The 27,604-nt window shown below is 32.1% G+C and overlaps 1 protein-coding gene across 1 annotated transcript; it reads left to right on the top strand.

The window, feature by feature from the left end:
• The first annotated feature begins 22,553 nt into the window (after nt 1–22,553).
• On the top strand, nt 22,554–27,241 carry LOC114170289 (LOB domain-containing protein 4-like). The gene is made up of 2 exons (XM_028055788.2): nt 22,554–22,894; nt 26,577–27,241. The coding sequence occupies exons 1-2, from the start codon at nt 22,718–22,720 to the stop codon at nt 26,949–26,951; spliced, it is 552 nt and encodes a 183-aa protein (XP_027911589.1). The 5' UTR covers nt 22,554–22,717; the 3' UTR covers nt 26,952–27,241.
• Nucleotides 27,242–27,604: the final 363 nt, after the last annotated feature.

The raw sequence follows: 27,604 nt of genomic DNA, 5'->3' as shown, positions 1-27,604 counted from the left end.
CAAATACTAACCAAACTATAATGTCCTAATTGGAATGCAAGTCCTATGACTATGCAAACCATTTTAGCTAAAATTTTCTTTCTTGTTGTCTTTATTAGTCTATTTTTAGATTTTTGAGTAATTGACTTTATTTTAAGCTTCATTTTACCATTTAAAACTTTGTTGACACTTACTTTACATTTTCATTGACTACATTAATTGGTGTTAAAACCTAGAATCTTTTAATGGGATAGGAAGTAATGTCGTGGCCTGACAATTGAAAGTGCAAAGTGCAAAATGCTTTGCTAAAAATCATAATGCAAATAGGATACACTAAGACAACAACATCATTTCATAATCAGTAGCACCTTTTATACAATGACAACAGTAAACCAACACTTAAATCGGTATCATGACAATACTTAGCAAGAATCACATCAGGTGGAAAGAAATTATACCTCACAAAAGGTACTAGGCAACCTTTTAGGGAAATCCTTCCTTGCCACTGTGATTTACCTCCAGATCCACCCTCACCCTTTCCTACCCTATCATAGTGCATAAATAAATATTAGACTTCATGCAAATGACTACAAAAGTACCTATAAAGTACACTACAACTGCAAAAATTTAGAACTGGGGATAACTACTACATAAAAATGTTATAAAACTACTTGGACAACTTCTAATGAGTAAAAGTAAGGTGGAGAACAAATCACAAATCAACATTAACATGGGAATTAAAATCTGCCTAGTCAAAGCCTCCAAAATGAACTACAAATTGTTAAAATGAGCTAAGACATCCCAAATCAGCAAAGGAAATATGAGGCAATGGAACAAACACATTGTAATTGGTATATGAATAAGGAAAACTAATGTAAAAGTTTGGAATAACATTCTGCACGAAAATTGATGTGTGGAGACCCAAAATTTAAAAATTTAAAATAAAAAATGGGCATGAAACAAGGAGCACAATAAAATTGTTATAAATAGCACCAAGGACTACTCAACAAAGTTAAAATGACTAAAGGAGCCTAAGGAACAACTCAAAACTGAAATCCCACCTATAACTTAAAATTTCACTACCTAAAACCTCTAAAAACACCATAAAACTAGGCTAAAACTAAGTTTATACCAAATCATGGGTAGAACTACCACTAAACTACCTAGACAAGGTTAAAATGACTTAAGAAAACTTAATCATAAGTTACAAACTATCTCTTAAATGATTTACCAAAAATCACTACCTAAAACCAAGACTAGTCTACAAAATTAACCCAAATGCATATGTATGTACTAAGCTAACCTATGCAATTGTAATCCAACTATCCTAACAAGTTTCTATTGGCAAAAAATGACTACAAAACAACTATCATTGAGGAAACTAACTAGAATTGAAAATGTAGCTACCTAAGACCTAAAAGTACCACTAAAGTACACTAAAATTGCAAAAAATTAGAACTGGGGTTAACTACTACATAAAAATGTTATAAAACTACTTGGACAACTTCTAATAAGTAAAAGTAAGGTAGAGAACAAATCACAAATCAAGATTAACATGGAAATTAAAATTTGCCTAGTCAAAGCCTCCAAAATGAACTACAAATTGTCAAAATGAGCTAAGACATCCCAAATCAGCAAAGAAAATATGAAGCAATGGAACAAACACATTGTAATTGGTATATGAATGATGAAAACTAATGTAAAAGTCTAGAATAACATGCTGCACGAAAATTGATGTGTGGAGACCCAAAATTTAACAATTCCAAATAAAAAATGTGCATGAAACAAGAAGTACAATAAAATTGGTATAAACAACACCAAGGAACTACTTAACAAAGTTAAAATGACTAAAGGAGCCTAAGGAACAACTCAAAACTAAAATCCTACCTAAAACTCAAAATTTCACTACCCAAAACCTCTAAAAACACCATAAAACTAGGCTAAAACTAAGTTTATGCTAAAACATGGGTAGAACTACCACTAAACTACCTAGACAAGGTGAAATTGACTTACGAAAACTTAATCCTAAGTCATAAACTATCTCCTAAATGATTTACCAAAAATCACTACCTAAAACCAAGAGTACTCTACCAAATTAACCCTTTTGTATATGCATGTACTAAGCTCCACTATGGAAGTTTAATTTAACTATCCTAACGTGTTTCTAATGCCAAAATATGAATAGAAAACAACTCACACTGCTAAAACTGACTACAACTCAAAATCTAGCTACCTAAGACCTAAAACTACCACTAAACTATGCTAAAACTCCAACAATTTAGAAATTAAGTAAACTAGTACACATAACTCTTATAGAACCACTTGGAAAAGTTCCAATTATCAAAAGAAAGGTTGAGAACAGATCACAACTCAGAATTAACAAGCTAATTCGAATTTGCCTAGTAAAAACAGAAAAATGAACTAGAAATTGGTCAAAATGAGCTAAGACTACCAAATGAGCAAATGAAATGTTAAGCAATGATGCAAACACAATTTAATTGGTATAAGAATGATGAAAACTAAGCTAAAAGTTAGGAATAACATGGGAAACAAAAATTGATATGTGGAAGCTAACTTGTGTGACTTAGTTTATGCATAACTAGTCTAGTTAAAGAACTTAGTTTATGTTTTTTTTCATTGAATTAGAGTGACTAACTTGTGTGGCATATTTTGATGCAAAAATAGTAAACCAAGGGCAAAAAGACTTACAAAAACAATGGCAAAAGATGCATTAAATTGGCTGAAACTTTGGTAAGTTGACCATGAGTTGACTTTTTCATATTCAGTCCTAAAGCTTGTACTAGCTATTGAAGACTCAAAAAGGCATTAAATGGAACTTGTGTTGAGGTAGAGAAACATCACAGATGGTGGGAAGTGAAATCAATGAACTAGATTTTAGGTTTTGAGTGTGATATGCTCATTTTAGGTTTTCTAGACTACCTAGAATTAGGATTTTTATTCTCTACTAGTTCTTTAGGAAAATTCACTGTTTTAGTAACTCATTAGCATCATATTAACCATTTCTAGATGATAAAATTATGCATTTGCACACTGCTACACGTTTTGACCCTTTATCACGCAAGCATGTGCATGATAGACTTAGTTTTCCTACTTGAAAGTGGGGTTTGGATAGTGATTTCGTGAACCTATGATTGTTGGAGGGTCCTCACCATTTATTCTACACATTTCATCATATTGAAACGTGTTCAAGGTATTTACAACACTTGAAAAGTGAGCATCTAGTTCATTTAATGCAAGGAAAAATGAGCAAAATGCAAATGTATATATAGAAAGCAATTTGCACGTTTTTAGTGGTTTTGAGACTACTAATTCTTAGTTTTTAAAAATCTTCTACCATTTTAAAGTGTTGTATTGGAGAATGAGAGGTTGAATTAAAAGGACCAGCCATATGAAGGACCTAGTGTTGTTGTTGGAACCTTGCTTGTTGCTGCCATATGAAGGACCAGCCATGTTGGAGTGATAAGAGGTGAATTTGATGCTGAATGGACATTGAAAGTTGGAAAGTGAGGATCTCTAATAGTCATAAGATGACTTAGCATCTAAGACAATTGGCTACCACTTGAGAGGGACCTAAAATGTAACATTTGGAAGCACCACAGCTGATGCACTTATTTGGGACTACTTTGACTACTTTGGCTAGCACTTGAGTGTCTTGATAAGCACAATAACAACCATCATTGAGATTAACTATGATTTCATCTTATAATTTGGTATTAGTTCATTGACATCACTAGTTAGTGTGGGATTTGCTATCTTTTTAGACTTTTCCTTTGAAAGAATTAAAGAAAGAATACTTGATAGTCTTGTAGCTGTTTTAAGAGTCCAACAAGTCTGTTTATAGTCCAACAAGCACAAGATACCGACTGCATCAGTGTTGTGCTAGATCAATTTTTTATCTTCAATATGTAAAAAATTAAAAAAAATAACAAAACAACATAGGAGACAAGTTTTTCTTGATACGGTTCAACATAATTTCTTCATACAACAATCAATTCATACCAACACACCAATTAATTTAATTCTTGGTACGGTTCACAATAATTTCTTCATACAATAATCAATTCATACCAATTCATACCAATACAACAATCAATTCATACCAACACACCAATTAATTCAAACCAAGATAGCACCACAAAGAGAAATTGAATCGATTTCACTGTCAATTGAAGAAATTCCTACCTCTCCTCCTCGATTGTGTGGTAGTGACAACGGAAGGCTCCTCCTCGATGACCGGTGCTTCCACTACCCACGACAACGTTCCTCCATGACAGAACTCAAACTTTCACTACCCACGATGACAAGCTTCCGCAATTAGACTCAGGCAAAGAACCTCATGGCAGATGACGGTGGAAGGCAATCATGGCTTTGATTAGTCTCGTTGGGGAGTAGGCATAGTGGGTGATTGGCATAGTGAGTGACTTTCGTTTTTGTGGCCATAAAGAAGAGAGAACTGAGAAGAGATGGGAAAATGAAAATGCAAAGAGGGAATCCCAATTTCGTAATTCTGATTTCATCGACGACATTATCGACGCCCCAGATCCATCAGTAAATCTGTCGGAGTAATAAAAGACAGACATTACTGATGGCCAAGATCCGTCGGTAAATAAACAAGTGAACATCCATCGATAAATCCGTCAGTAAACACATCCAACAATTTCATCCTGTACATTACCGATGGATGTTATCCATCGATAAATTCAATATATGTATTCGTCGATAACTCCATCGGTAATGATCAGTTACCGACAGATCTGAATCCATCGGAATTACTCCGTCGGTAATTAGCGTTTTTGTAATAGTGTTGGTTTATAAGGTAACAATGGTATGATTTTGAAAATTTTGAGCGCATTCCTAGGGATCCCATTGAATGTGTGATTCTTCAGGATGTGCATTTAGGAAAGAAGTGTTCCATCTTGTGAAGTTATCCTACATATCTACTAATCATCTATACTGATGTAGAGGAGGATGATTAAGTCTATGAGAGTGGTAGGAGGTCCTATCACGAGAGCAACACCAAGGTTTGGTGACTTTGTGACTGTGCAAGAGATTAACCATGTTTGTGGTAACTTGAGTGGCCAAGTTATTTGACCACCATAAGTGCATAACTTCACGAGTTCCGATGAAATGAACTTATCCAAATAAATTGAGTCTAGAAGAGTCTGATTATATATATGAAATGTGTGATAATTATGACTTGTCGTGTTAAGTTTATTGTAATATATTATGTTTCTTTTACAACCAGCTTACCCAGTTGTTTCTTTGCTTGTCTCTGTTGTTGGTTTCTTCTTTTTGTGATGATTACCATTGTGGTGTGAGTAGAGGAGGATGCACCTCTGGACATCGAGGAGCTTGAACTTTGACCTTGCAGGATAACATTTATCTTAGTTACGCATGCAAAAAATCAAGTATAGTAGCTTCCTTTATACATATATATATATATATATGTATGTATAAAGGATATAGATATATATAGATAGAAATCAATATCTATATATATATATATATATATATATATATATATATATATATATAATCAATAGCAAATAATAAAGAATATATAAAATATTAGTAGAGTCATCCCAGAAGAAGCATAACCACAATAATTTATATATTGTTTGTTATTTGTTATTGATTATTAACTATAAAATGCCTCTATTTAGTTGTTTTACATTATTAAATGGGATGTTACACAAGGCATGCCTAGGTGAAACATGTTTGGATGATGCATGCATGAATGTAGTATAGTGAATGTCTTGGAGTAGATGAGTAACGTGTGTGTGTGTATAAGGTAGAATATATATTTATGAGGTGGGACTTGACTATCTTACTATTATTTTAATATTTTAAAATGGCTTAAGCTATAAAAGAATAGTTTTGTCATCAAGTTTCATTTTATAAACTCTAATATCTCTCTAAAAGACACTTTTCTCTTCTTTCTTCCGCTTCTCTCTAAAAATCCAGTGTACTTGCTTTGTTGGTTTAAGATCCTAAGACATCGTAGGAGTTTTGGTGCTAAAGGTTATCTTTTAAACCAATTAGAAGTTGAAACTAAGTAAGTTCATCTTTAATCATTCTTTTTTAGTCCATTTGGTAACTTGTTTACATGTGGGAATCATGCTTGCTTGTGGCTCCTTCGAGGAGTCTCTTTATGTAAATGATATGTACAAATTATGTTCAAATCAATGATTTGAATTTTGCTTTGTGTAGAGTTGAGTAGTCGTAAAAGCGCTTGTAGTAGAACTTAAAAAGAATGAAGCTTTAAGAAAGGAATCAAATTAGTTACTTTTAATTTTGAGTAGTTATTGATCTTGTGGTATGAGCCACGAGTTGATGTTGGATTGTGAGGTTATTGCACATTTGTGGTTTTCACTGAGTTTGAGTATTTTGAGATGTTTTCTATTGATTGTATGAATAATTCGTTGAAATACTATGTTTTGTTATTGACGAAAAGTGATGTTATTTTAGTATTTTAATGATGTTATCTGTTGGATGTATGATTGATTCATTGAAATACAACATTATGTGTTTGTTGAGAGGTCATGAACTAGATGTTGAGTTATTCTTGCGAAAATTTACTATTGTATAAGACTTTGAGAGGAATGGGAGAAGTTGAATTCATAGTAATTAAGTCAAATGTTTATGTTATGGGTAAACTTTTAAAATTTTAAATGACCTCTCAGAACTTAAGAAAATAAATAAAAATTCCTAAATAGACTAGGGGAATCAACTGGTCTAATTAAGAGTGATCCAGTATTGAGAGAATGGGATTCTAAACGATAGAATGAGCGTGTGGGTTTGGGATTGGCTAAGGTAATTTTTTTAACACTAAATTAGTATAGTTTACAAATTTAATGTTATGAACAAAAAGAGGTGAATAAATACTTCGAATGTTAGGAAAGGTCCAATTAGTTGTTGCAGCACACTATTCTTTATCTTTTACAATGCATATTCTTATTGTTCTATAGCCATGTCAACAAAGATAACCAAAGAAAAAAAAATTCCATCCTTCAAATTAATATGTGAGGTGTGGATGTGGCTTCAACTTAATTCAAACATCATCAAGTGCATCAAGATAGTAATAGACCTGAAGTAGTAGACTCTACCACTTCAATTTCCATCAACTCAAATGTAGCCATAGACCAACATTGATACCACTTGTTGGTGTAATGGGGCTTTAGAAGCGGGAATTTAAACAAACAAACATGTAAACTATTCAATGTAAATAGTAGGGATAAAGAAAATGCACACGAAGAATTTATACTAATTCACTCCACTTGAGGCTATGTCTATTCTCTTAAGCAAACTACTTAAGAAATTTCACTAATCAACACCTTTGACTAGCAATGAGTATCACTCTCTCCAGGTTACACGAGTTTCAACCTCTCTAAGTACATGAGTACAAACCTTTTCAAGTTACACAAGGTATCAACCAATATCCTTTCTCATCCTTCCTTTAATATTAAGAACTATAAATTACAATGAATAAGCAAAACACACTCTCATAACACGAGTGCCCAATTCAACTCACAGGTTACAACTTCATTCAGCGATGGATTTACAGTGTGTAAGCTCTCAACCAAATTCACTAATCCATAATGATATGTCAATTTCTAAGAACTTTGATCTTTTTGAAAATAGCTTTGATAATCTTCTTGTATGGCTTCACATCTTTTATATAGCTCTTGAATTTGCTAGCCGTTGAGAATTCGAATTGCAGCTCTTCATCACAATCTTCTTGATATGGAATTACTTGACAATTCTTTAATTTAATTTTTTGCTTGAGTTTTCAACGTCATTCTTCAAGACTTCAATTATGAAAATACTAATGCTCTTTTGGATATCTTCTTTCCTTTTATGAATGAGCTAAGACTCGATTTAAATTTTGCTCTTTCTTCAACATTAAAATTGTCTTGCTAAGGAAACATTGTGCAATATGCTCCTACATTTGAATTATTAGAGCAATAACATTTTACATTCAATCAAATAGTTCATTCATCAATCATTTTCTAAGTTTTGTTTGATTTGAACGTTTGATTCAAAACCTTTCTTCTCCCAAAATGTAATTATCACAAGATAATTTTCTAGATTTTTATAGCTAGTATAATTAATTATTTTTTAAAATACTCAGATTTAATTTATCAGTTTGCATGATCAAGCACATCCAAAATCGTTTAATGTAAAATTGAGCTCTACTGTTTAGATTGTCTAACATCGTTGTCTAATGATTTGTGTGACTTAAAGACTGAGGGGTCGTGTAATGAATTTTGTCATCTAATGCTTAAACCTAGTGATTACCATTTATGTACTCATCTAACACCTTTACTTGTCTATTAAATAGACTCGTCTAATGCTATCACTTGACCTTTGTATTTGCCAAAGTTCCTCCATATACTATCATACATAACATTTGAATATTAACCATTAAGCACATGGAAGCATAAGTATATATCATATATTTTTATCTTTAAACCATATTGAACAATCACTAAAGCTCATTATTCCTATTAAACATACTTTTATAGTTGTCTAACGCTGCTTCACCTCTAATTAGATAATTTTTTGTTTTGTAGAGTGACTGCTTTATTATCATAAAAAATTTATTGGTTAACAGGATCGTCTACTTTAGCAAATACTGCAACAATTTGATTCAATATATGATGAAGGTTTCAAACTTACCTGACCATGAGAAGTCATTTTTGCAAGAAGCTTTCTTCCATAGATACACCTTTGGTCTTTTTCTTATGAGGATATGGTATATAAAGTTTCTTGTTGTTGTGAGTTGCAAGCATCCATCAGAGTGTTATTTGTCAGATTTAAGATATCTACAACAAAACATTATTTTGTTAATTTGTACCCAGATTTCTCTAGGTCTTTTAAGGTTTGGTTTACCATTAAATACTTTCTTTTTGTATTGACTATGATGATAATTTCTAAATGTTTTTGTAGTCATATATATATATATATATATATATATATATATATATATATATATATATATATATAATTCTTTCTTTTAAATCCAATTTCAGTCTTATCAAATGACTTCCTAGTAAGTAAATCTAATTCTTCTGTCATCTCATTTTTCTCGGTCATTGTATTAGTACTCTCCTTAAATTTAATAATTTCTTTCTCCAGTTCCTCATACTTTAAATTTTGTTTTTTCTACTTTCTTTGTGATTTTCTTATTTAAAACATTTTTCACTTTGAATCTTATTGCACTCATCTTATAATTCTTTTATAGATGCATGTTTTATTTTAAACTATCTATCTCTTTGCAATAATCCCATCATGATGACGTCCTTTTCAGACAATTTACATATCAATAAATGTTTCACTTTGGCATTTTGATGGAATGCTTGTCACTGGCTTTCCTTCCATATCCTTCGAGGAATTAGTTTTCCACTTCCATCATAAAGGTCATAAATGCCAATATTTATAATTTCTGACAAATCAATGTCTAGACTCTCAATCTAGGTAATCATTCTTTTCTATCACAATTTTATCTTTTCTTCGTTGTATATTAGTGGAGGATCTACAACAAATTATGTCTTCTTTAAATTGTTACTTGGTTCACTCCTCTTGTTCTATTAAGGAATCCCCTAAACACACTCTGATACCACTTGCTGGTACGATGTGACTCTAAAAAGGTGTGGACATTTTATAATGATTTGTGCAGACAATGATTGTAAATAAAACTAGTCCCTATACTCCTGCAATACATGAGATTCTTTTAATAAATTTGTAATTGGTTTGTTTCATGTTATTTTGTTAAAATATTTCTTTTATGGATAATATAAAAAAAATATTGAATTATTAATAAATTAATTTCTAAATCTATTGTTGAACGTTTTAATTTTTGAATTTAATTATAATTTTTTAACTTTTTTTTAAAATGGGAGAATCTAAAATGTGAATTTTGGATTAATAACTCGTTAAATTAGATAAAGAAAAGAAAGCAAAAAGTTGTATAAATTTGAAAGGGTTGTCCAAATTTATATTGCGTAAAAAATAAGCATGCATGATTTTGTATCATTAAGATAAAGATAATAATATTAATAGTTTGAAATAAAATTAAGCAATAAAACAATTTTAATAAGTGAAATAGCAATAACTACAAAATAATTTAAACAAGTTCAACATAATACAAAATCCAAATGGCAAAGTTAATATATCTTACATAAACAAATTCGGATGGCAATAATGAATACCTTAGATAAACAAATCCAAATCTGCATAAATGATTTATAAAGAATCAATATATTTTTCATTATGTTTAGATTTATTCAATAATAAATTAATAATATGGGAAACTAATATGATAATAAGTTTTATACTTGTTATCTAATGTGAAATACGATTTGCTTTAGACATTTTCAAACATTTCTTTATAAATAACATTTGTAGTTATAGTTGATACATTTCCATCTTCATCCAAAATGAATACTTTTAATTTTTTCTTTGATTTGAGTCTAAAAAAAACATATATAATTGATCATGTGTAAATACTGGTCGTGGATGATAAAGTTCAACTTCAGAAAGAGATTGACCTTGGCTCTTATTTATTGTTATTAGAAAGTAGAGACATATTGGAAATTGTCTTCTTTTGAACTTGAAAGGCAATTCTGAATGAGAAAGTATTAATTCCATCTATGGAGTGAATATTTTCTCACCAATGTTCATTTGCAACCTTTTACAATACAAAAGACCATTTGTTTGATCAATGTTTCTTAAAAGCATGATAGGTACACCAACTTTCAATTTAGGCTTATGATTGGGAATACATGACAATTTAATATTATTCAAAAACTCAGATAAATCATTCATGGCGAATTTCTTTGTCTTCATCAGATTGACAAGATGTGTCTAAGCTTAAATAAGTTTATTCTTCACCAGATATCATAGATAAAATGAACTCATACAATTGTTGAACTAACTCAATTGTAAGATAAAGTATTACAACATCTTAAAGGAACCTAGTGTTAGTTTTGAAATGGCTAAAATGCCAAGAAAGGAGGGGTTGAATTGGCTAGTTAAAAATTTAGGCTATCTTTAAAAGCTAAAAACCATCTTTAGCTGAATCAATTCGATCACCAAGTTAGGATGCAAAAACCATTAGACAATATACTTTCAATCGGTCAAAAACAGAGTTAATCGATTGATTTTACTAAACATATTCTGTATTGGTATAATCAACTGATTAAAATAGAAAAATAGTCGACTAAAATACTAGGAAAATGCAGAAATGCAGATTCAAGATTTGAACCAACAACAATCAAGATAGGTTCTAATTGATTATGCAAACATGCTCAATGTTGCAGATGCACCAAAACACTCAAGAATATGAAAAAGATGGTTTAGATTCAAGTTCTTTTAACTTTAAATGATTATGTAAGAGAGAAGGGTTAGAGAAAAGATTGGAGCATATGATTTTTACACTGGTTCACTCAAACCTAAGCTACATCCAGTTTGTCAAGGCAACCCAAGTCTGACTTTGCACTATTTCAAAAGATTTACAAAGTTTACACTCTTACACATTCAAAATAAGCAAAATACACACCAAAGACTCTTGAATCACACAAGAATCGCAACAGCACAGCAATGACCCTCTTGCAGACTTGGAAAACCACCAGGCACACACACAAAGCTTGAGAAAGATCAAACCACAGTGGTAGCATAGCCCTGCCTACCACGAACACCTTCTCCGAGCCCCAAACACAAGCCAAAAGCTCCAATCTTCAACAGCTGCACTCTGAATGATCACGAAAGAGAGAGATTTCCAAGGTTTCTAGAACAGTTTCGTGCTAAAAAATGGTCAAGTTACCTCTCTTACGAAAATCACAGCACTTATAGTCAAACTGTTACGAAATTCAACAGGTTGATTTCCAAATCAATCAGTTGATTTCACTTGACTTAAGTGAAATTAGTCGATTAAAAAATAAATCAACTGATTGAATAAGTCATAGTTTAAGACTACTGCAACTAACCTTTTAACCTATTGAAAATTCATTCAACTTATTAAAAGACACATTTTAACCTGTTGAAAAATATTTTGAACAGATTAAAAAACACAATAAAGACCAAATGCATCAAATTAATGCTACAAGGTCTACAATGTGAATTACAAACATCAAGTACTCTCTCCTAATGATTAATCCATGTGGAGGGCACACGTTCAAGACTTGATCAACATGAATACCATCAAATCTCCTTAACTTAAAAAATGTAGGCATTATTCCAAGGTAATGGCTCCAAGTAATTCAACAAAGTTTCATCAAATCTTCATGAGACACACCACCCTGGCTTCACATGTCAACACCTAGGACTCATCATATTTTCTAGAAGGCTAGGATACACAAAGTCAACCAAAGATCGTAAAGGTGTATTGTTGTTTTGAATCAAAAGATCTTCTTAAATTTTAATATTTCTTTTACCATTTCCATTTAAATCTGTGTCCATCTCGAATCTTTAGAATCCACTCTCCAAAGTCTTTTTTTTTTTAGATTTGGCACTATCAATTGATGTTGCATTGCATAATCTCATGTTTGGTGAGAGTTTAAAAACTTTGCAATGTTTCCATAATTTAGAAAAGTTTGTTATGACTTTACCACATCATATATTGGTCCCTCTCTAACAACAAGCAATATTTTCCTAAAATCCCCTCCCAAAACTACAACTTTGCCACCAAATGGTTTATCATAATTGTCTTGATTTCTATTTCTCATTATATCTCTCAAATTTTTTGTCAAAAGCTTCAAAACATGAACGATTCATCATTGATGCCTCATCCCATATATCTAATTACAGCAGACAAAAATCTTCACAGAAATGTCTTCCTTATGCCTCCATATCCATATAAGGAAAAGTATTTGCCAACATTTGAAAGTACTGCAATCATGATTTCTTCATACACATGTAATTGTTCATTAGTAAACGATTGCAATAGAGATTGATGTAATATGGTCATTTCTTCTTTATCATAGTTCAATTCATCAATTATAAACCTATTTTGACATATAAAATGAATATGAAAACTTAGGTTGTGTTGAAATTAAGAGATCTTCTACTTTGATAAGGCAACGATTATGTAATTGTAATTCTCCAATACAAATACCTACTCAACAAAATTTTCTGAGATAAACATTAAAAAGATAAACATTTTTAATACAAATTAATCAAAGTGATACAAATTACTCAAAGCGCGTACTTGGTAGATTCAACTCTTTTTATTTTGATATAAAATTCCATGTACCAATAATTTTTGTGAACTCTTCTAAACAATATCAAGCTTAGACATTCTATTCATCACCAACAAAGTAACACATAACCTTCTAAGTTATTCTCCATAAGCAATTATGCTAGTCTGTTTGATAACAACAATGAACTCTATCATTTGTCGATAATCCCAAAGCATAGCATGCATCTTGAAAAGTTTGATAAGTTTGTCCATTAACAGTCTTTATGTTATCTTCATCAATGTAGCCCTTTTTGTTTTGTTAACAATATCCTCAAATAGTACAATTCACCTGATTCGTGAGGAACACATGTTAATCATGTAATATTATAATATCGCTTCCTTGGTTTCCATTCCCTTTTCTAAGCCATCCAAACAAATATTTTGGAAAATTGAGCATAGTTTAAGTGCTTGGCCTCGTCATAAATCTTGTTAGCTCTAAACCAAGCTAAAAATATGGTATTTGCATGCTCATTGTTGTTGAGAATCACATCAATGTCGTCATCATCTTAAAACATAATTGATTGCTCTTGTGGAAGATGAAATGTTAATCTTTGAACCCTCGACCACTTGTGATGTTATCAAAACCCAATACTTGCCAAACAACCTCTGATCAAAATCATATGCAGTCAACTAAAGCAGTTAAATGTAATACACAAGAAGTGATCCCAAGGTCATCTTCCAATGACCAATGTATTCAATCAAAGGTTTCAATTACCAACACAAAAAGAGGGGGTAGGGGGTTGCAAATTCCCAAATTCAACACAGAAAATTAATATCGTAAGCACAAATTTGTAACTAAACATTAACTCTCATGAAACTCACGATTAAGTAACTAAGCTAAGATTAACAATGAGTTTAATATGAAATTAAGCAATGCTCATATTCATGAATTTGTCACAGTTCATTAAGCATGAACATAACCTAAAACATAAATACTCACTCTACAAATTAAGCATAAACAACATGGTTCCTTCATTAAACAAAAACATAAATTCATAATGGAGAAATAACATAACCCAACCAAACAGAACAACAATCTTAAGCTTTCATTTCATTCTTTTCAAGGAATCAATACAAACAACTAGTTCTCCATGGAATTTCAATTACAACTCAAACGAAAACAAAAATGCATCATTTAATTAAAAAATAGTGGAAAGAAATTGTGAACCAGAGAGAAAATATGCAGAAAATATGCAGAAAAGATGAAAAACCCTATATAGGTGTTGTCCAAGATGAAGAAAATGCCCAACAATGGTGGTTGCCTTCAATGACTCTCAAAGGACTCCAAAAATGCATAAAAGAAGACAAAAAACATAAAATGAGGGCTATGTCCACTAATACCCTAAACCCCAATGTGTTCACATGACCACACATGTGTAGAATTACAAAAATGTCATTCTAGGCAGCGAAATTACAAAATTGCCAATGGGTTGAAATAAAGGTTGCCTCATCACTAATCCTAACGTGGTAAAAAGGCTTATGCGACGCAGACGATGTGGCACAGATATGGCACTCCTCTCTTCAACCTAATATTAATGCCCAAGCCCAAAACTTGAAAACCATTAAGAAACAAATTTTTAGACCAAGAAAATCCAAATTAGTAAAGATTCGAATTATTGGCCAATGAAGCCTAATATATGAAAATTCACTAATAGTAGACAATTAAGCACTAAACATCCATCAAGATGGATATGAAAAGGTAAGAAAATAGGGAAAAATGATACTCATTAGCCTCACATGGTGATAAATATCTACAATCATAGTATCTCTTTATTTCATCAATGACACATGTCTCTCTAAAGTCAACGTTATTATTGGAAATTTTCATTGTAGCTTTATCAAAACCTTTGTTGACATATTTAAACAAATACTTGATTGAGTTAAATTCTTTGCAATATTAACATGATCTTGATATCTCATCAAAAGAGTAGGATTGTAGGGAACAACATTGTTGTTACCTAATTTATGTCTATTTTTCTCGAATATATACCATCATCTCAACTCCTATAACATAGATAACCATCTTCATCAATTGTAGTAGAAAACCTAAATTTTTTGGGGTAAAATTTAGAACATCTACCTTCTTTCATGCATGGTGAGTTAAAAGTTGAACCTCCACATGGACCATGTATCATACACTAGTACAAAAATTATGCTCTACATCGGTTTTTTACGGCCTATTACATCAGTTTTAGACTCGATGTAATAATCAATGATTTAATAAATTTGGCACCCTTTACATCAGTTATGGAACAACCGATGTAACACACTGTATTGGAAAGACAAAAAAATACAAATATTCTAGTCCTCGAAGCCGACAATCTTTACTGGAAACTAATGAAAACTTATGCAATTTCCATTTATAACAAAAGAATTAAACAGAATAGCAATCCAGCAAGCCTTGAGCCAAGATCCATTCAAATATTCACAACATGAATCCATCCAAATCAAATTTTTAAATTTTCACTAATGTTTTGACTAACAGTTATGATGAAAAAAACAACATTAACGTTCAAAAGAGCAGCAGTGGCGTCGAACAGAACAACAGCGACATCGAACAGAGCAACAAAGACAAGTGGAGCAGAGATGATAACCGGAGCAAATCCAGAGTTGGTGACGACGAACGAGCAGATTGAGCGACGACGAACGAGCAAATCCAGTGACGACGATGACGAGAGGAGCAGATCTACTAGCGACGGCGATGCGTATAGCGGATCCAAGTATGGCGACGACGACGAGTGAAGCAAATCTAGCAACGAAGCAACAAGAAGAACAGATCTAGCATAAGTGGGGTCGAGCAAAGCAGATCTAACAACTCTAACGACGAGCGGAGCACCACTGGCCTGTGGCTGTGCGGTGGAAGTAGAGTTACAAATCGGCGGCAACATTTGCATGAACGACGCTGTTCGAACGGAGAGCGGGTTGCGCGAACGGTGGCTCTACGCGAGCGGGTTTGCACGAATGAGGGTTTGCACCAGTGGCTGCTTGGATGGCGTCGAAATAACCTCAATGCGAAAGATTGCAGCGTTTGGCGATGGAGTAGAGCGGAGGAAGAAGAAGCGCAACATTGGAGCGCGAAGAAGAAGATGAGAAATGAGGGAACGCAAAAGTGAAGCGCAACAGGGATCTATTTTTTTTTTCTTTAAAAAATAGATGTTACATCGGTTACTCTAATAACCGATGTAATAAAGTTCCTAGTATTTTCAAAAATGCCATCGCGCATTGTGTTACATCGGTTTTCGTATAACTGGTGTAATATCTTGTTATAGTATGTCATTTCTGCACGAATGATATATTCTACAATAACCCTTGAAAGCTTTGGATACAGATCTACATTAGGTAATTTAGTAGAGATAACTTTGTTTATGCCCGTTCTAGTTTCCAATTTGTTTTTACCATTCAACCATAATAATATATAAGCATGTAGTAGACCTCTCTTTTAAAATTCCATCATATACATACTTAATATGATACAACAAACATTACATCAATTGAAAATTTAATTATTTTAAAATAAAAGAACATTTATATATAACAATAATAATTAGTTATTGTTGACACTCTAATTTTGTGTTTTTTTTATAATAAATGTATTTTAGTTTTTTTAATTAGCTTGTAATTTTCTTATATAAACTAGATTTTTGCTTGTGGGTAAAAACTAAAGTTTTGAGAAAATTCAATTAAAAATCTACCTTTAATAGTGATTTAATGTAAATAATAATTCTTCTTTCTTTTAGAAAAATAAAAGAATAGAACAAAAATACAGTTTTGTTTTTATAGTCTTTTTCTTTGTAAAATTTAGATTTTTACCCCTTGCTCTATTTTTCATACTTGTAGAAAAGCCCCTAACTTTGCAATTAAGACCTTAAGCTCATTTGCCTCATTAAGCCAAAATGCATAGTGTAAGTGGGAGCTAACTGTTGAACCCACCTTACGACTTCATACTGAATCAAAGGTGAACGAGGGCACACGAAGCTGAGTGAGGGGTTGACTTAGAGGTGAACCAGGGTGTACGTGCAAGATGTGACTCTCATACCAAATCGATATGAATGATTTATGTTAAGATATGAATGATTCTCAATGACAACAGTCATTGTTGGTTTTATATTATATTCCTACTTTATTTTATAAGTTTCTTACAACATCGCTTAAGCTCATACCTTCATGATAATCCTTAGTATCTCTGTAGTATTCATGCACAGTAGAATGATGAGATTTTTCAATATTTTTTTCAAAGATTTTAAGACTTTAAAAGATTTTCACAAAAGTGAAGTGACATGCTTTTAACAAAATTGGTTCCTTTATCAACAAAAGAGTTTGTACAAAGAAAAAATATGCAATTACAAACACTATAGAGGATACATAAGCCTCAATTAACTCTAATTACCAAAGATGATCTCTACCTTATCCACTATTGAACCATTTTAAAAGGATCTTGACCATATGCACTTTTTATATCCAAGAAGATGTCTAGCCTTATCAACTCTATTACAAGCAATATAGAAAAACTATTGGAATGCCTAACATATATCAACAAAAAAAGAAATCCTGAAAACACCTCCATAAAAAGAATTGATAAGAAATTACCATAAAAGAAACAAAATTAGAACTCTTTCGTACAGTAAAACCTTTTCTTATAGAGCAGACAAAAATCTAAGTAATTCATTTGGTTTCTTTTGTTAGCATAGGCTCATATTTTAGGCCCATTTACTTGTGGCTTCTAGGGTTAGCTTTTTGTGTATATATAACACTATTCTTGTAACATTTTATACACACTTAATAATATACAATCCTTTCTTCATATATTTCTTTGTTTTCTACATGGTATCAAGAGCCTCAAATGATCCATGATTGAGAAAGGATTCTTGCAGTAATTCATTTTTCCTAAGCTCTTAGTCTTAAGCCTATTTCGCAAATTTTATGATTCAGAAAGGATTCTGATAGTAGTTCCTCTTTCCTAAGCCCTAAGCCTTAAGCCTCTTTCGTAAATTTTATGATATAGAAGAGATTCTTGTAGTAGTTCCTCTTTCCAAAGCCCCCTAAGATTCTTTTACAATTTTTCAAGTTTCACTTAATCACAGTTTTTTTTTCTGCTTTGAGGCGTTTTTGGAGGTTTAGCACCATGTTCTTTATGTCATTTTAAGGTATTTGCAATTCTCTAATATTGGATTTGTATTCTATTTTGTTCATTGCTTCCGCTGTGTGGTTTGTATTTCTATTTTGTATTTGGTTTTTTATGGCAACTTGTAAAAGCAATTCTCTTAAGACAATTCCTACTAGAGTTATGTTATGAAAAAATTTCTTCGTAGAAAGTCCATGTGTGGTTCTATTTCAAGTGTTAAGACAAAATCGATTGACACCAAAGCTGATGATTATGTTACTACTTTAGAGGTATGGGAAGTTGATAACTCTAAAATTATCACTTGGCTTAATAATTCTGTCACACACTTGATTGGCACTCACTTGACAAAATATGATACTGCAAAGGAGGTATGAGATCACTTATTATTAGTAGAGGAAATTATACTTGTTTTTCAGCCGTAGGCCAACATAGACTTACAATCTCAAGGTACATCATCACCAAATATATCTTCTAATAAATGGATCATTGACTTAGGTGCCACTAATCATATGTCACACCATTTGGCTTCTTTTGTTTCGTTATCACCTAATTCATCCATGTCAATTGCAATTGCTAACGGTGATTCAGTTCCATTATCAAGTATTGATACAATTACCACACCATCCTTGTCTTTGTTTGATGTTTACTACATAGATGGTCTTGTTGTGAATCTTACTTATGTTGGAAAAATCTGTCATTTTGGATATAATGTGTGTTTCTCTCCATCCGAATGTTTTGTAGAGGACTGAAAATCTCAAAAGGTGATTAAGATAGGTCGTAGGCAAGGTCAACTCTATGTCTTGAATAGTTCAAGGAATCAATAGTTGCAGCCTCTGATATGGATTTATCTTTGCTCTGTTTGTCTTCTTCTTCTTCACCTTTTTATTTGTGGCATTCTCATTTGGGTCATGCTTATTCATCTCATTTAAAGTTTATAGCATCTATAGGAGTCTTGGGTACTTTAGACAATCATGATATTTTTGTTTATAGTGGTGTTAAATTGGCAAAAATTTTCTTTTTACCTTTTAATAAATGTATTTCTTTTTCTCTTGCTCATTGTGATCTTGTGCATTCTAATGTGTAAGGGCCTTCTCTTGTATCCACTAATGGAGGTTCTATATATTATGTCTCTTTAATTGATAATTGTACTCATTTAACTTGGATCTATCTTATGAAATGTCGGTCTGATTATGTCACAATTTTCAAAAATTGTAATTCGCTTAAAAGACCCAACACTCTACTACCACAAATATCTTTCATTGTGACTTGGGGGTGAATACACTTCTAATAATTTTACCACTTTACTTACCTCTAACGGAACTATACATCAAACCTCTTGCATTGACATTCCTCATCAAAATGGCGTTGTTGAAAGAAAACATTGTCATCTTGTTGAGAATGCAAGATCATTCTTATTATTTGTTTATGTTCCAAGTGTCTTCTATGAGGAAGCTATTCTTACATCAACTTATGTTGTGAATCGGATCCGGACTTCACATAATTTTGGTTTGTCTCCTTTTGAAAATTTGTATGGTCATGCACCTTATTACTCTACCTTGCGTGTTTTTGGATGTACCTATTTTGTTCTAAAACCACATGTTGGGATATGGTCTTAGTTAAAAGGATATCATTGTTTTGATCCAGTTAGTCAAAAATTGTATGTCTCACGTGATGTTGTCTTTTTAGAACATATTCCATTCTTTTCTATTCCAACTAACTCACATTATTTGACCACTTTTGATGTCATTAAAGTTGATCCTTTTTTATATTGATGACATTACACCTACTTTCGTAGCAATAATAGAACCTGTCTTAGCACCTGTTATAGACACCGCACTAGAGGTTTTACCTATTGATTCCCCTACTACATTTGCTTAATCATCTCCTAAGGTTATGGTTCTTATGCCACTTGTTCGACCCAGTCGTAATCGTAAGTCTACTCAACTACTAGATTTTGTTTATTCCTCTTATTCTAGTTGATTTGTTGTTTTTATTACCTCTATTCATCGTGTTCATAAGTCGTCATCCTATAGAGAGGTTGTTTGTGATCCACTTTGACAGAATGTTATGGTTGAGGAACTTACTACTCTACATTAGACTCATACATGGGATGTAGTTCCATTGCCACCAGGAAAATGTCCTATTGGATCTCGATCGGTATACAAATAAAGACAAAATCAGATGGCTCAATTAAAAGGTATAAACTTAGACTTGTTGCTAAAGGAAACATTTGCTCTTATGGCAAAGATGACTACTGTTTGTACCTTGATTATTGTCGCTTCTATTTTTCAATGGAAGATTTTTCAAATCGACATGAATATGTTTTTTTTAAATAGGGATTTCCATGAAGAAGTCTATATGATTCCACCACAAGTTGTCTCTCACAAATTTGGTGAAGTTTGTTAACTTCAAAAAGCCCTTTTATGGTCCTAAACAAGCACCTTATGCTTGGTTTTAGAAGTTTTCTACAGTAATTATTTCTCTTGGTTTTATTGCTAGTAATCTTGATTTTGAATTATTTGTCAGGAAAATCAGTGCAGGACACATTTTGCTATCCTTATATGTTGATGATATGATTATTACTGGTGATGATTTTGATGGAATTGCATCTTTAAAAATTGCATTATCCCATCGTTTTGCTATGAAAGATTTGGGTGTACTGTATTACTTTATGGGTGTTGAGGTTGCTTCTTCTTCCAAAGATTATTTTTTGTCTTAGTCCAAGTATATTGCTGACCTATTTGAGCATGCTCGGCTTATTGACAACAAGATTTTTTTTACTCCTCTTTAAAAAGTGCACGATATTCCCCATTGGATGGTGTTCCTTTAACTGATTCTACTTTATATCGAACTATTGTTAGGAGTCTGGTTTATCTTACTGTGACTCGTGTGACATGTTGTTCATGTTCTTAGTTAGTTTGTTTCAGCTCCAACAGCAGTTCATTGGGCTGTTATTCTTCATATTCTCAAGTATCTTCAGGCCACACAATTTCAGCCACTTTTGTTTTCTTTTACATTGTTTTTAGACTTACATGTATATTGTGATGCGGATTGGAATGGTGATCCTAATGATCGAAAATCCATTACTAGATGGTGTATTTTTCTTGGTGATTCACTTATATCATGGAAGAGTAAAAAACAAGATGTTACATCTCGATCATCCATAGAAGTTGAGTATCACGCCATGGCTTTGACTATTTGTGAGAGTGTTTGGCTGCGTTGGTTACTTGCAGATATGAGTGTCTATTTGAAAAATCCTAAGCCTCTACATTGTGACAATAAAAAAAAATTATTCAAATTGTTGCTCGCAACTCTATTTTTCATGAGCAAACCATGCATATTGAAACAGATTGTCATTTTACTCATCACCATCTTCAACTTGGCATTATATCTTTACCATTTGTTCATTCGGCTATACATATTGCAGATATATTTACCAAGCCGCACTTTGTTTTACGCTTTCGTTTTCTATTTAACAAACTCTCAATGCATTTAGTCGTAACATTGTGAGTTTGAGGAAAATATTAGCATATATTTATGACTTTTAGAGTTAACTTTGTGTGTGAATATATAGCACACCTCTTGTAGCATTTTATACACACTCAATAATATACAATTTTCTTCTTATATTTTTCTTTTCTACATCTTTAACCTCTAAAGAGACTGTTACCTTTAAAATTTATTTCCTCTGAATCCCTTTGGTACCATAATAAGTAACTGTACAAAGTGATCTAATATTATTTGTTCACCTTGTAAAGCTAAAAGAAAACCAAATTGAAGAAAAGGAAAATCAATGTGTCACTTTTGGATCAAAAAGAAAAAGTGCAGCATAAGAACACTTACCGATGTACTTGACTACGAAGTGAACAACAACAACCCAACCAACACTAAAATGCCAAAATTTTTATTGACAGCAAACACAATGAAGTGAATGACTTGTTCTGAACCAAGCTCTCTCAAATAAACCAAGAACATTCAAATGGCGAAGGCAACAAAGCTTACGCCAGAAAAAAATAATCATAAAAATAAAAAAACAGTGAGACAAAATATATTTTTCATGGTGGGGTCAAAATCTTATCAAGACAGATGATTCTGTCCAGCACAATCTATTTCCTCTTTTTTTGTGGGACCCTTAAAGATTTGCTGTCACATAGCGTCTCTATATAACAACATCACCTCCAATCCCCTCTTAAGTCCACCTTCTCCTCTCTCAACCTCTCTTTTTTCTCCTTTTCCTATCTTCATTTTCACCCTCATTGTCCCTTCTTAACTCTTCATTAATTTACTTTTAGCTAGGTTTCAGGAACAACCTTAGAACCTCAGAGGGCTAGCACATTGTCTTGTTTTTCCTTAAGAACATGAAAGAGAGTGGCAGAAAACAAGGTACCATGTCGCCATGTGCAGCTTGCAAGCTTCTTCGAAGAAGGTGCACGAGGGATTGTGTGTTTGCTCCTTATTTTCCTGCTGATGAACCTCAGAAGTTTGGTAGTGTGCACAAGGTTTTCGGGGCTAGCAATGTCAACAAAATGCTACAGGTACAAATTCTTATGCACCTCTCCTTTCTCTATCATCGTATCCACGCATAAAATTTCTGGCGTTTTCGTCAAAATACGCTACTAGAATACTGTTTTAGGTCCATTTCAACTTTTTCTGTACATTGTATATCATGCAGAATTGTACAAAAGGATTTAACAAATATTTCCATAGTTAAATCACGGTTTTGGAATCGTACTGCTGGCTGCATTAGGTCACTTTTATACATAATTTCCTTTCATACTGCTGTCAGTTGAAAACGTGAATATATTTTATCAAATTGTTGAAAAGGTAAAAACAAACAAGGATTTTAATAATTTTACTCACACTGTATATTTGTCTTCTTTTAAGAATTATTTTTCCTTTGGATGAATGAATTAGTTAGTAAAATAGTATACATATGACAACTTCATCATGCGTATATCTTGTGTCTAGTTGCTTTTTAATTAAATTATTTTTCAAATCTAAAACATAATTAGTGAAATAGACTACCAAAGGTGTAACACTAATGTGCAAAACCACCTATATCTAATATACTAAGTAAAGGTTTATCCACATATGAGAAATCAAAAGAACCATATTAAATTAGCATCGAAAATCTAGATACATGGCATTTATCTGTGTCTGGTGAATCTATACTCAAATTATAGAATATATATATATATATATATATATATATATATATATATATATATATATATATATATATATATATATATATATATATATATATGACGTCCTATCGACATATTTCTTTATAATTAACCTTAAATTATGGACAATATATTATTCTTTACGGAAGTGTCGTAGTTTTAGCTTTTATATACAGAGTGTTTTAGGTAATTAATTACCTAACCTTTTTACTGAAATTATCTAAATTTTGTTAACGTATTTTGGAGAGAGAAATTTAATTTGAAATAAAACTAATTCTTAGAAAGAATTGTGTTAGTCTTTTATGTTTGTTTCCCATGCCCTCGTCCTTTTTCATTTTCCCAGTCTTTATCCAAGTAGATTAGAAGTGGTTTATTAGATACATGGGTAGTGATATATAGCTATGTATATAATTTACCTATCAAAAAACAAAAATTGTAGGGATCATTCATTCACTCTATCGATAACAATCATACTGTGCTTTTTTCTTTCGTATTATTTGAAACAACCTTAAAAATAGATTAGTTTAAAATGATCCGTTTAAAATTAACATTCATTACAAACTTACTGTAACATACAGGTCTAGTTTATCGTAAAAAAAAAAATTATATTAATTTTAGAAGTCATGCAACCGCCTCATAGAAGAGTGAGAGAACACAAACATCATACTTTAAACTCAACATGAACCAATTATTTCGCAAACCTTTTAGTTATTAGGTGAACGAAAAGTGATTGATTTTACGTCTAACAACTTGGCCTATAATTTCACTTTTGAAATGAAACTAACCCTAGTTCCTGAGTAACCAATTCTATTTTAACTGCCATCCTTTGAAACCGTACATTAAATTACTAAAACAACGTACCAGTTACCTCTCCATATGTTTCTATTTATTGAAGAGGTTGCCACAACTCAAATTTCTTAAATTAGAAGTAGTTGTCCAAGAACAGTGAAAAATTGTTTTGTTTCTCCCATATTTACTACCGTTATAGTGGTTAGTTACAGTTGAAGAAACCGTTTCCAATTCTCATTCTTTGTTAAAGTAAGTATTACTGTAGCAGTAACACCCACCAAAGTAAAAAAAAAAAACTTATGTAGCAGTGATTTTCTTTTATTGTAAAATGTTAGTTATTAATATATCTTTAACGATAGTCGAATTCACAATCTCTTTTACCTTCGCTTATAAATTCTTCAAACTAATTTTATATCTTTCGATGTTAGTGAAATTGAACTCACAAACACTATCTTTCAACTTTTACTATTAAGCTAATTTTGTAGTCCCAACTGATATGATTCCTTAATTAGCATTATAAAGAGGAGAGAGGATGAGATGTATATAAATTAGCTTTACCAGTTGAAGGCACAGTGAGTGTGAAGAGGATAAAGTGAAAAAGATGTTGCTAATTGCATCATTGCTGGTGGTTATATGTATCCCAATTTGTTGAGCATCTGTCTTTATGACCACCGCTAGGGCTTGGCTTTTGGTCTTGGACTCCTTGGGCAATGATAATTCCGTAAAAAAGAAAGTTTTAGTATGCTCATCTTTTCCTTTTGTCTCTAAAATCAGGGTTACATCGAAAGAGACATTAGAAATATATGTCCAAAAGTGATGTTGATTCCCCAGATAAAGATGTTTCAACCTGCCAATAAATTAATATTTCAACTGAATTATTTTGTAAGCATGATACCTTCATGACATGTTCACATATGTATATGCCTCATTAAAACAATCCATTGAGCATCATCACAAGAATGTATCATTAATCAACCTTCAATATTCATTTGTTTACCAATAAATAAACTTGCATGATTTGAAAGTCAAAATTTTACACCATTACCTTTTACTTGCCCTAATTCTAGCATACACAGTTGGCAAGAAAAAACAATTTCAGGGTTGCCCTTTTTGTTAAGAAGTATAATATTTGTATTTCAAAGTATTATGATTCTGATATCGTTACACATAATTAAGATTGTCTCTATAGTCAACTGTTTGATATTTTTCTTTTCCACTCCAAAGGAACGAACTTCAACGTGCACCTTATCATCCCTTTTTTGACAAAGCATTTGATCAGTTTTTACCCAAACAACCCCTTTGGTTTACATCATATCCCTCGATCACTACAAATTCAAAAAGCTAGTCCATGCATCTTTGGTCAAAAATTCACAAGCATATGGCCTCCCCTTGAAGATCATTTTTATATTTTTCCTAGTGATCTGTTTCGGTACGTAAAGGTTTTTGCCCTCAAATTTTATAACATTAACATGCGGACACACTAGTGCTAGCCACATATAAAACCTTTTCTTTTGCTGAATGGTCTAACTTCACTCTGAGAAAACAATCATTACCCTAAAAGTCACATACACGCCACATAACTAGCTATGAGATGTCATGTAATATGATAATTCACTTTACATAATTGAGATTTGATCATTTATATATTTCATATCACTCATGATATGTTTCTTCCTATTTAATTTCTTACACTATTTTTAATGTATATATAGTTGAATAAATAATATATAGAGACGGAAAAGTAAAGTTCGTCACGAAAACTAAATAAAATGTTAAATGTGTTGGATGATTACATTGATCTAATGGGTGGTAATTTTAGTAGAAAATTGATAAACATACACTTACATGTGGGGGTGCACCTATTATTACACTATCACATATTGGTTAAACTAGTTTAATATTTTGGTTAGATTAATATTATTGTTACTAAACTTCATATTTAAACCAATATATCAATTATAACACATCTAAACATCACATAACCATTAAAAGACCTTCTTAAACCCTATTATCATCACCATGAAAAACTAACTATCACTTAGTTATGATAGAGAGACACGACATCCTAGATTATTTTTCAAGATCACAAAACTTTGATTAAACCAATGCAATATTTTGTGTTAAATTGATAGAATGGTAGGTTAAAGTTTAAATAAGTAGTGTCAAGTTGTTATATGCAATTTTAGTGATATATATATCTATTAGCACTATTTATAATATTAATATTTATGAAAATTGGTAGGAATTACCGGAGCACCAAAGAAGTGATGCAGTAAGTTCAATGGTGTACGAAGCAAATGCAAGAGTGAGAGACCCTGTGTATGGATGTGTGGGAGCCATTTCTTCTCTCCAACAACAAGTTGATGAGCTCCAAACCCAATTGGCTCTGGCACAAGCAGAAGTTGTGCACATGAGAATGAGCCAATTCTCACCACCATCATCAGAACACCACCACCACCACCATCAAGCCTCCCTAGTGCCTCATGAACCCTCCAACTCATCATCGGAAAACATGTTACATTCCAGCAGGGTCTTGTCTTCACAAAGCAAGTCCCTTTTTGGCATGGACATGGTCGTTGACCAGACCATCATGGGGCAATCCTTGTGGTCGTACTAGATTGTTTCATGGCATGCATGCCTTCACTTTCTTCATTTTAAACCTGTTGTCATCATTACACTATCACGGGCTTGCTTTCTTGTCTGCCTCGTTACCACTTTTTTTCTGCTTTGTTTCCCTCACTATCATATATCTTTACCCTAGTCTCTTCTCATGACTGAAAAGACATCCATCTATCTCTCTGCATTACCAAGAGATGATGATGATGATTAGTTAGCCCCAGTGTAAATGTCTAAACTTGTAATTATGAGTAATCATATTATTAGTATTAAGTTGACTATACTTTTTCATCTCCTCTTCTTCACTATCTATCTCACCCTTTTCTTCCAAACATCATCATTTTGCTGTGCTTACGAGAAAATCAAAGTATAAAAACTATTGGTAAAGCTTGACGGGTCTTGCTACGATGAAGTAGCAGAGAAGTGTCGCGTGGGTTAGTCATTTGGGAAAATAATGTTGGATATATTAATATTTTAATTAACTTTATCAGGATAAATTTAATGAATTAAAATTTACTTGATCAATGGATGGAAGGAATGGTAGACAACCGTACAACTATAGATTTTGTAGATCTTGGTCTAAGAATTTTTTGTTAAAATATATCTTATAGTTGATGATGTAGTCTACTAGTATAGTATAGTATTAAATAATAG

The sequence above is a fragment of the Vigna unguiculata genome, chromosome 1, assembly GCF_037176805.1.
Source record: "Vigna unguiculata cultivar grain cowpea cultivar isolate G323 ecotype 2 chromosome 1, ASM3717680v1, whole genome shotgun sequence".
Classification (NCBI taxonomy): domain Eukaryota; kingdom Viridiplantae; phylum Streptophyta; class Magnoliopsida; order Fabales; family Fabaceae; genus Vigna; species Vigna unguiculata.
This window is presented reverse-complemented; position numbering and strand designations above follow the sequence as displayed.

What these genes read in the sequence shown, in the direction of transcription:
- LOC114170289 (XM_028055788.2), top strand. Translation starts at nt 22,718, where the DNA reads ATGAAAGAGAGTGGCAGAAAACAAGGTACCATGTCGCCATGTGCAGCT. An exon ending in ATGTCAACAAAATGCTACAG is followed by an intron (nt 22,895 to 26,576) that starts GTACAAATTCTT and finishes GAAAATTGGTAG; the next exon opens with GAATTACCGGAGCACCAAAG.